General features: G+C 33.4%; 1 protein-coding gene across 2 annotated transcripts; it reads left to right on the top strand.

Annotated features, from left to right (window-relative positions):
- Positions 1–328: 328 nt before the first annotated feature.
- On the top strand, positions 329–6,488 carry LOC130820190 (uncharacterized). Of its 2 annotated transcripts, none has more exons than XM_057685461.1 (6): positions 329–613; positions 726–858; positions 2,347–2,940; positions 3,189–3,660; positions 4,676–4,757; positions 5,915–6,488. In XM_057685461.1, exons 1-6 carry the CDS (start codon positions 584–586, stop codon positions 6,116–6,118), a joined length of 1,515 nt encoding a protein of 504 aa, XP_057541444.1. In that variant the 5' UTR covers positions 329–583; the 3' UTR covers positions 6,119–6,488. The 2 variants fall into 2 exon arrangements, with proteins under 2 accessions (XP_057541444.1, XP_057541443.1); XM_057685460.1 differs by having other exon boundaries at positions 330–613; positions 3,189–3,672; positions 5,915–6,487.
- Positions 6,489–10,293: the final 3,805 nt, after the last annotated feature.

The following is a 10,293-nucleotide window of genomic DNA, read 5'->3' as shown; positions in this document are numbered from 1 at the left end:
AAAGGACCTTTTGAATTTTGATCATACCTTCATTCATCATCTACCATGCCCCATGTGTCTTGCCTTCATTAAATCATCCAAAATCAGAATGGGTCTTGATTCTTAGACATTGTCCCCATTTCTTTTTATCATTAGTTTATTACTCCTAAAAACTTTCTTACTATCAATGCAAATTTTACCATTTATTACAACACCTTTAATGGTGCGCAAAACGGCTAATAAATTGGAATCCAAAGTGGGAAAATATCTAAATACAAAAAAATATCACTCTCACATTCCATTAAGAAAAGTACCAAATTCAATTAAATTTTAAACAACTAAAAAACCCCATAAAAAGGACAAAATTAAATTATTTCCTAGTTTACAGTCTACTCAAAATACCGCACACTAAAAGACAGAAAACGGGTCTGCTAAATCTGAGCTCCATTTTTCGTCATAATTTGCCCGTTAAGACTCTAATTTCCATTCATGGAAGCAAAGGTACATTTCTTTGACTGGTGTAAGAGAGATTCTTTGTGATGGAAGATTGAAAAGGTGGGAACTTTTCATTCTTTTAGAGCTGATTTAACGAACTTTAGCTGAAATGGAGTATGAGAGGATTGAAAGACATCAGGTGAAAGATTTTCTTTTCTTTTCTTGAAGTTTTTCAGACAAAGTTAGATTCTTTTTGATGTTTTGCTTGTGGGGTTTATGTTTGAGTTGTGAATATGTTTTTTTGGGTGTAGAAAGGAGGAGGGTTGTCACCAGCAAAGTTGAGGAGTATGTTAATGGGAGTAGAGAAAAAGAGAAGGGAACTTCTTGGAGAAATGGATTCATCTTGTTCTTTAAGATCCCAGCATTCTGGTTTAGATGATTCAGGTCCTTATGCTTCTATATTTTGTGATTTTGCTTAAATTTTGGTTTCATGATGTGATTTGGTTTGTTTTTTATTTATTTTTTTGGCTATTTAGGTTTATGTTAATTTATGTAATTGAATGTATGTAGATGATTCTATACTTATTTATTGTTGTTTTGTATAAAAATGGAAAAGTGAGACTATGGCAATATTTTTATTGTTACTCAATGTGTAATTATTTTTTTCTAAAATAAGATGAATCAAAGAAAAGGGGAAAAGGATGGAATTGATAAAGTTGATATAAAAGGGGTAGGCTTCTGAACTAGGATATATTATATACTCTACATACTTTATCAATGATTTACTTTTGAACTAGGAATTTGGTTTGGTGGTTGGATTAGTATATGTTCTATAGTTTACTACCAAGATCATGTGAGGGCCATGATAGAGTATATAACATATTTCAGGTTGTCAACATCAATTTAAGTTGATGGTTGGGGTGCATAATATGTTATATACTTTACAACGATTTTAACACTTTGATAGCATTTGATTGACTAAACCTAATTATTAGTAAGAATGTTGACTCTTTTTTTTTTGATAAAAAACAATATTGACTTTTGTATGTAAGGAGTTAAGTATAATCAGTACAGAAATTCAACTCTTGAGGGTAGTTTTTCGAATTTTTCTTATTTGCTTTGTTTGGTCAAGAGTGATCTGGTGTCCATTCTCAATGAAACCCGAGGTTTATGAATATTTGGTTTCAGATTATATAGGAGTATTGTAAAATGACTTGATTAAATTATGTGTACTTATTTATGTGATGCTGTTTGCTATCAAGGGGTCAATAAAAAAAATCTTTATTTTTACAAGAGTAAAATGCGCGTACATCATACCCTCAAACCTCGCCTAAGTAGAATCCTAGGTATGATATGCAATGGCATTGGATAAATGAAACATTGTTGGTTAAATGTGATCTTAAGACTATTAAAACCAGTTTAAACTGTCACGTTGCATTAATGGGGAAAAGGGATGATGATGATGGAACTGTAGAGAAACTGAGAAAGGTCTGCATGGTGAAGGAATTAGACTTCAACCTTATATTATAATTGTGCATACTGATTATTTTAGGCTAATAATTATGTGATAAGAGATGCAATTATGAAACCCTGTAGCCCATCTAGTTATAGATTGTCATACTGTTTTATGAAATAGAAATTCAGAGTCCACTTAAGCATTGTAAGTATGTGAACACGAGGTATAAGTAAAAACAAATCGTTTTTTGAAACTTAAAGATGCATTTTGGCGCTGTTATAGATTGTCATACATTTCATTACCGCAAGATCATTTAGTGGCTTCCACCTAGGGTAGGGTTTGCGGGTCGGATGTATGCGACCTTACCTCTGTTAGTAATAACACAAACAAGGAGGTTGTTTCCAATTGACCCTCGGTGACAAACATTATGTGCAACTTATGTTGTAGGTATTATCAATGTTGAAATTCGTGTTCAGGTTGTGATTACTCTGAGAGCTACAAGGATGTGGATGTTGTACGTGAATTTGTTGAATGCTCAACTACAACAACTACAGATATCACGTATCGCAAGTCAAAAGATCAAAATGTAGTTAGTTCAAGAGTGAGGTTAAATGAAGAGTTTGAGGAATACTATGCAAATGGCCATGATAATGGAGGGTTGTCATCATCAGTCTTTGAGTTTCAGAAGGCCGAGCATGGAAACACAAAAGTTCTAGCTGCACCGTTCTCCAAGCCAGCACCATCGAAATGGGACGATGCACAAAAGTGGATAGCAAGTCCCACTTCCAACAGACCAAAAGCTGGGCTATTGCGTGGTTCTCAAGGGGCAAGGAAAACTAACATTTTCGGCCATGGAGATAGGAAAGCTGCAACAAAAGTAGTTCTTGAAGTTCCAGAAGAAAAGTTAGTTGCTTTTGAAGAACCTGAGATGAAGAGGATGGATTCAAGTTTAACTAAGAAAGTTAATGGCACACAGAAAATGGTGAATTGGGAATCAGATCCTTACCCACTTCCTGATTCGCATGGAAAACTGCCACATATGATTGAAAACTCTGTTGGTGAATCTGCTAGTAAGCATTTCAACATTTTGTTTCTCGTTATTGTCCTTGATCCTTACTGCTGGCAATGTTTGATCCGAGTGTCTCAGCTTCTGTTTTTTTTTTGTTTTTTTTTTTTTTTTTTTTTTTTTTTTTTTTTTTTTTTTTTCTGTATCCGATAACCCTGACCATTTTCAGATTAATGACTTTACTTTTGTTAGGATATTATGGTTATAATTTGCAACTGTTGTATTGAATGAACATAATATTTGTTTTTGTAGTTCATCTCAGTCAACACGATTCATTTAACACAGCCCAAACGTCGATTCCTCCTACAGCATTTACTAGATCCGTTTCCATGAGGGATATGGGGACAGAGATGACTCCTATAGCGAGCCAGGAGCCTTCAAGGACTGGAACTCCTGTCAAGGTGAAATCACCTGTGCACAGTTCTAATTCTTCGAGATCGTCAACTCCCAAAAGAGGTCACCTATCAGCAGCACAGACAAACATGATTAACGACAGCTTAACTCTGCAAAGGAATCATCTCTCCGAAAAGGAGATGCAAATGAAAACAAGAAAAGAAATATTGGAAATGGGTGTGCAGCTTGGTAAAGTGAACATAGCTGCATGGGCCAGCAAAGATGATGAAGAGAGGACATCACCTGCAGTGAACACTATTGCTGGAGAACAGGTGTCTAAGAGTGTTGTTGAGCGAAGAGCGGAAGCTTGGGAGGACGCTGAGAAAGCAAAGTATATGGCTATGTATTGTATCCTCTTATCTGTTCCTTTTGATATATTGGAATGTCCAAATTTCTGTTAGAATTTGCGTCGCTTAAAAGGCTGTGAATTTTGAGTAGAACATGAGGGTCTCAGTGGCGGATCTAGGAAAAAAAAGAAGTGATGTCAATAAGTTAAAATAAAAAATTACAATCACCATTAAATAAATAAAGTCAAATGCCCACACAACGTTTTCGTATTTTAGAAGCGACACATAATGTCATCATTTGACATACTATGATACATAGCACACTCAATTTTTTTTTGTAAACATCCTTATTGAGTGTTGAATCCTAGTCACTCACGTGGAAGATAATACACAACCAACTCATTTAGGGGTAATTTACATGTATTGCTTAATTTTATTTTGGATTTAAATTATATCAGCCGACTTCAATGACCATATAGTGGATCCGCCCATGGATGGTCTGATGGATCCAGGATTCCAGATTCCTTAGTGGCTAATGCAGTAGTAGGAGACTAGGAGTTGCTCTATCTGCTGAATTCTTAAGAAATTTGTATACACAAATAACTTAGGCATAAAGGTTGTTTCATTTGCAATAGATGATGTAACTGTTTTCTATGGTTTTTACTTTTTTATCCGCTTAATGGCATTGGGGTTTCGGGACGTTGTCATTAATGGAATGTTGTTGTGAATACTGTTAATTTGCTAGCGAAGCAATTCTCTGTGGTCTGTGCAATCTATTGCATACCAAATTCCTTATCATGGGGAGTTCGACTCTTTGAACTCATGATGAGAAGAGCATACGGCTAGTAAGATGCCAACAGGGAAAATGCTTCTTTGTCAGCAGAAAATCTGCTCTGAGAACTGTTGTTTTGTTGCGTGAATAATAAGAGCTGGAAAAGAAAGTATTTTACTTTGCAGCCCTTTGAGTACCCATTAGTGAGACAGTAGCTATTAAATTTATCTTTAATGCTTCTATTTGTGTCTTCTGGACGAGTAGTAACTCAATGCTATATAATTCAGGTTCGAGCGAGAAGAAATGAAAATTCAAGCATGGGAAAATCATCAAAAAGCCAAAACTGAGGCTGAGATGAGAAAAATTGAGGTATTTTCACCTGTCATGCTTTTTTTACAATATGTTGTATTGTTACTAAATGGTTTTTTTGTTCATGGGAAAGAATCAATAGTTCTGCAAATACATACATCAAACAACATTGAAATATGTTTTCTAACACTAACAATTAACTAAAACTTCTTGTAATAACTGCATGTAAAGATATAGGGTTTCAGGGCTACTATTACTATTTGATCACAATCCTCCTGCCCTCACTTAGGAGAGGGTACGGGTATGGTTTGTTTGTCATCTACCCCGCCGGACCCTGGCTTTATAAGCGGAATTCATTGGGTATGATGGTATGATATGGTATTACTATTTGATCATGAGACAAAATCGACAGTTGTGTTAGCACAATTGTTACCTAGATTTGTGCTATTGTTACTTGGAACGACATTCGATTTGGAACGAGGAATGAGAACGGGAACACGGAACGCAACCTATATTGATTCAGGAACAATTGGGTATGGGATACATTATGCATTAAATATATATTTGAAAACAAAATTAAATTAGAATGATTATTTTGCTTTAAGTTTTCAGGTAGATTTTTTTAGATTTCTAGGTTTCATCTCGTTTTTTATACCTTCTTTTTTCTTTAATTTGTAAATAAAGGCCAAAATACCTTTTAAAAAGGTCTTTTAAACCGGGACGTCACCTTGAGCGAATTGGGTCGCGTTTCCTGGTGATTGGCGTTTCTGGATCGCAGAACGTGGCTACATTTCGCGTTCCATGTAACTATGCTTCTGTAATTACTTGTGAGAAGACTTGGTTCACAAGGATAACCATAGAACGACATTAGAGAAGTTCAGTATTACTTGTGTGAAAGGTTTATCTATTGGCTCCTTGTAAGAAAAAGAACAGTACTAGGATGCTATTGTGCTGTAGATCAAAAAGGATGAATCAGGAAGAATATTTAGGTCCATGTAGCCTGCAGTTCACACATTGGCGCTTGCTTTCGACTCCTCCAGCCTTTTATAGAACTGAATACTTCATGTGTACGACTTAGGAGTTCAATAAAATAACCGAGAGCTTCCAAACACTCGTTGATGATACTTTTCAGCAGAGGAAAAGCCTAAATTCTGTTGTATTTGCATCGAGTTTATAGTCCACATTTAATGTGTTGATTATTAATGACAATTAATCAGGTCGAGGTGGAAAGATTGAGGGCCAAAGCACAGGATAAGTTCGCAAACAAGCTTGCTACTACAAAACACAAGGCCGAAGAGAAACGTGCAGCTGCCGAAATGAAGATGAATAAGCAAGCTTCAAAGACTGAGAAGCAAGCGGAGTACATCCGAAAAACTGGCGAAATACCATCCAAATTTTCTAGCTGGAGCTGCTGTTGCTGAACTAACATATTCCCTTATTTTTTGGTGGAGCCTTTCTAAGAAGTTAAAAGGCTGTAATTAGTTTGGTTTGCTATACAAGAACATCACAGTACTACCTTTCATGCAAATCAAGTCTTTGATCATGCCAAATGGGTCATCCAATTTGCCACATTACTTTTTTGTCAAAACATTCTTAACTAAATAATTTAAAAATATTGCCATAAAATTAAATCCAGTCAAAAATATATATTATTTATTGTTTCAAAAAAAAAATAAATTTTGACATCTTTAGCTGTAGCACCACCAAAATTTGACATCTGAATCCCACAAAATTAGGGTTGCATTTGTCCATAATCAGTGGCGTATTAAAGTAGGGAAAAATTTTAATTGTTAGAAAATAATAGAGGTTATTTTGCATTTTTTATGAGTAAATTTGACATTTATCAAAATAATTAAGAATCTTGCATTATGTTATCTTAACATGAGTTTTAAACCAGTTGGTGACTCTGTTTAAATTTAATAAATAAGAATCTTTTATTATGCTACTTATCAAATTTAATGTAGTTTGAATTTATATCTTTAAATGACCCTGTTGTTTACTACATTGCTCCGTCACTATTCACAACCATGTTTCACTTGAACATGAGTTTTAAACCTACTTTTTAATTACAAAAATTACATTGGTTGAGATAATAAAATCAATTTAAACGATTTAATTGACCAAAATTTACCAATTAAGTAATTTTATTGAGTTAAAATATTACCTTGCCTATGCAAATTTGACATCTTGTACATATTTGGCACCTTAAACAATTTAAAATTTACGAAATACGTAATTTTATCTCAATTGTCCCATAATATCCTTCTTCTGGAACATTAAGAAGACTCAACTGAAGCGAAGTTGTTAGGGTGCAAAAAGATTAGTTTTGTTTCAGTTGTGAAACTAGAAAGTGGAAAAGACACTTAGAATACCTTAAGGTGAAGCGTTAATGAAGTCAATGGTTGATGAGCTGGAAGTGTGATATGACTTAAATACCTGCAACGCAGTACGTTAGCCTTGTCCGGGGTGATCTTCTGGAAAACCCTTCTAACGCTCAAATTAGATCGGAAGACAGAAATCAATGGAAGTATGATAACTGATTGAATGTAAGACTAATAGATATCAAGATGTTTATGGATTATGTTTGGAATGTTGTTTGGAAGTACGATGGTTGTGAATTTCGACAGAGTAACAATAGACAATATGTAAGTTTAGGGGGTAAATGAATTCTGTAGCAACTATATAGTGATTGAATCAGGGATAAGAAGGTAATTCAATGCATGGAACATGAACATTATGGGTGGTAGTGATAAGTAGTGGGTTTGACTAGCAGTTGAGTTTATGAAAGGAGTTACTTGATGCACAAGTAAGAATAAAAAGTCATATAAGCCCCTTAACTGTAACTAAAGGTCAACAAAAAGTCAAGGTCAACGGGAAATGAAAGTCAATGGTGCATTTAGGTAATTTCACAATAATAAATAAATAAATAAATGTTACGATAACATTTAGCCCCACGCATAAAAGATGATTTGAGAGAAGTGTTCAGCCGAATAGAAACATCTTTCTTTATGCGGAATTGATTTCGCTTTATGAAACAAGTAGCATATGTTTGGTTAAGGTTAGTCTTTGGTCATATTCAAGAAGAATATGAGATAAACACAATAATATATTCTCCAAGTGTAATTTTTGAAGATAATAACAACTTAGTGGAGGCTTCATAAAAGGGGAGGGAACCAAACATCTAGTGCTAAAACTTTTATTTTGCACATGAACTATAGAATAATAAAGAAATAAATATCGCACAAAATTGGATTGTCTCTTCTTTGAGATATATATGTTAAAATCAGGAGAGAATCATACTCACTACACTCCTTAGGGGGAATGTTGAAAATAGGTGTGGAAAACATTAGATGCTTTCACCAAAGGGTGTTAAATCCGATACGGAATACTCGACATATGATTTTAAAAAACGAATAAACTATCCGAATTTTGAAAATCGAATAATTATGTTTGGAAATTCGTTTTCTAAATCAGATACTAGATCCGGTCTGGAATATTGGCAAAATCAGATATTCGGATATCCGGTTTACTAATTTTTTTTTATTATTTTTAGTTTTTATTTTTAAAATATATAAATATTTTATAATAAATTTTTTTATTTAGGTTGTTAAATTTACTAATATGTACAATTTTCTATTATAACTAAGTTGTATAATTAATTTATTGTTAATTAATTTAGATTTTTGAAAATCCAACCATATTTCCAAAATGATTTGTATTCAAAGTTTTAAAGAATAAGCTTGATTAAAGAAAGAAAGCCAAGTGTGCTTGAATATTTATGTGGAAAAAAACGTAAAATTGTTTTAAAGACTAAAGAAATAAAAATTTGAAAATCGGATATCCGGTGTCCGAACCAGATTAAATTGGACATTCGAGTTCCGGATATCCGGTTTTTCGAATCGGTACCGGATAATGATTTAAACTATTCGAGCAACAAGGTACCCGGATCGATCCGGCATCCGATTTTGAACACCCCCACAGTTTTATCTCTATGAATGCATTTGTGAGCAGGGGCGAAGCCAAAATTTTAAATTAGGTGAGGGGCCAAATAGTCAATATACTAGCAGGTTTATTACTACTCATAAAAACTAGTTAAATTATTAAAATTTAAAATCATATAGACTAAAATGAACTTGAATCATGACAAAAGTTATGTTCAACAAATAAAGTTGAACTTTTCCTAAAAAATCAAATGTTTGTAACTCACTTAATTGCCTAGTAAGTCCCAAGAAAATACTACTCCATTAAAAATAAGATAGTAAAAATATAAACACTCACTAAAAAGGATGAATGTAAAATCATGAAAAATAAAGAATAATGGCATTATAATATAAATTTATTAGTATGTTAAAAAAATAATTGTTAATATTAGGATTTGATCCCTTAACCAGAAAACAAATGTGTGACTCCAACCATTAAGCTATAATAACTTATGTTATAGTTTTGCACTCTTTAAACTATACTATATCATATAATGATAAGGCGGCAAAAGCTAAAATTACAAATAATCGCATTTTTAATAAGGGAAACCAGGCCTCTTGTGGCCCCAATGTAACCTCGCCCCTACTTGTGAGTTATTGTAGATTTTTGCATATAAATACCAAGTTCACATGGTAACAAAATCAATTGAGCATAAATTTTATTTTTCCTACTTATTTATTTATTTTACTTTCTCTTTATTATGTATATATTTTAGCATAATAAAAATAGATAAATAACGACCCTACTTGTCATCCCAACCTCAACTCAACTTTCTTCCTAATTTCTTAAAGTATTTGTCTATTTGGCACAACTCTCAATCCCAAAAATTCTAAAAATTAAAAATAAAATAAATTCTGATTGTTTCACAAAGCATACGTAAACAGAAGCTAAAGCTATACGACATTCCTTCTCTCTCCGTCACGAAATTTCTCATTATTTGATACTTTTTCTTCCCCAAATTAACATAACAAAATCATTAATTAGATCAAAATCACATCTTTCTTTTTCCATGTTATTAACTTCCCTTCTTTTTATCTGGGAATATTGAATTTCTGATTTTAAGGGAAGATAATCTAAAAGGGTAGTTTCAAGGTTCAATTTTTAGTTGAAAGTTTAAAGCTTAAATAATGGCGGAAACGCTTGACCCTTCATTGGCCGTGACAGCTTTTCTTCCAAGAGATGCTTCTAGTTGGTGTAATGATATCAATTGATTTCTGGTTTAACAACAAGTTTCTTTGTTATTTTTGATTATTTTTGTTATTTCTAATTATTTTCAGTGTGTATCATTCAATAATGATGATGATAATATATACAACAACTTCAAGTAACTGCTTCTAATGAAGAATAACCGTCCTAATTGTCCTATTAACTGCTACATTACTAAAATAACTGTCCTATACTAAATAACTGTAATACACAATCTAACACTCCCCCTCAAGTTAGGTCGTAGGGTCACCAACCCCCTAACTTGCATAGAACCTCTTCAAAAAACTGAGTCCCAACTGCCTTTGTAAGAATGTCTGCTAGCTGATCCTTGGACTTAACATGCGGAAGCTTGATTACTTGGGCTTTTAATTTCTTCTTTATAAAATGCCTTTCGACTTCTACATGTTTG

This window comes from Amaranthus tricolor, chromosome 8 (assembly GCF_026212465.1).
Source record: "Amaranthus tricolor cultivar Red isolate AtriRed21 chromosome 8, ASM2621246v1, whole genome shotgun sequence".
NCBI lineage: Eukaryota > Viridiplantae > Streptophyta > Magnoliopsida > Caryophyllales > Amaranthaceae > Amaranthus > Amaranthus tricolor.
The sequence above is the reverse complement of the archived record's forward strand: the minus strand, read 5'-3'. Positions and strand labels throughout refer to the sequence as shown.

Coding starts and splice junctions, on each gene's coding strand:
- LOC130820190 (XM_057685460.1), top strand. CDS start 584: ATGGAGTATGAGAGGATTGAAAGACATCAG. Junction 2,941..3,188: donor CTCTGTTGGTGAATCTGCTA/GTAAGCATTTCA, acceptor TTGTTTTTGTAG/TTCATCTCAGTCAACACGAT. Junction 4,758..5,914: donor CTGAGATGAGAAAAATTGAG/GTATTTTCACCT, acceptor ACAATTAATCAG/GTCGAGGTGGAAAGATTGAG.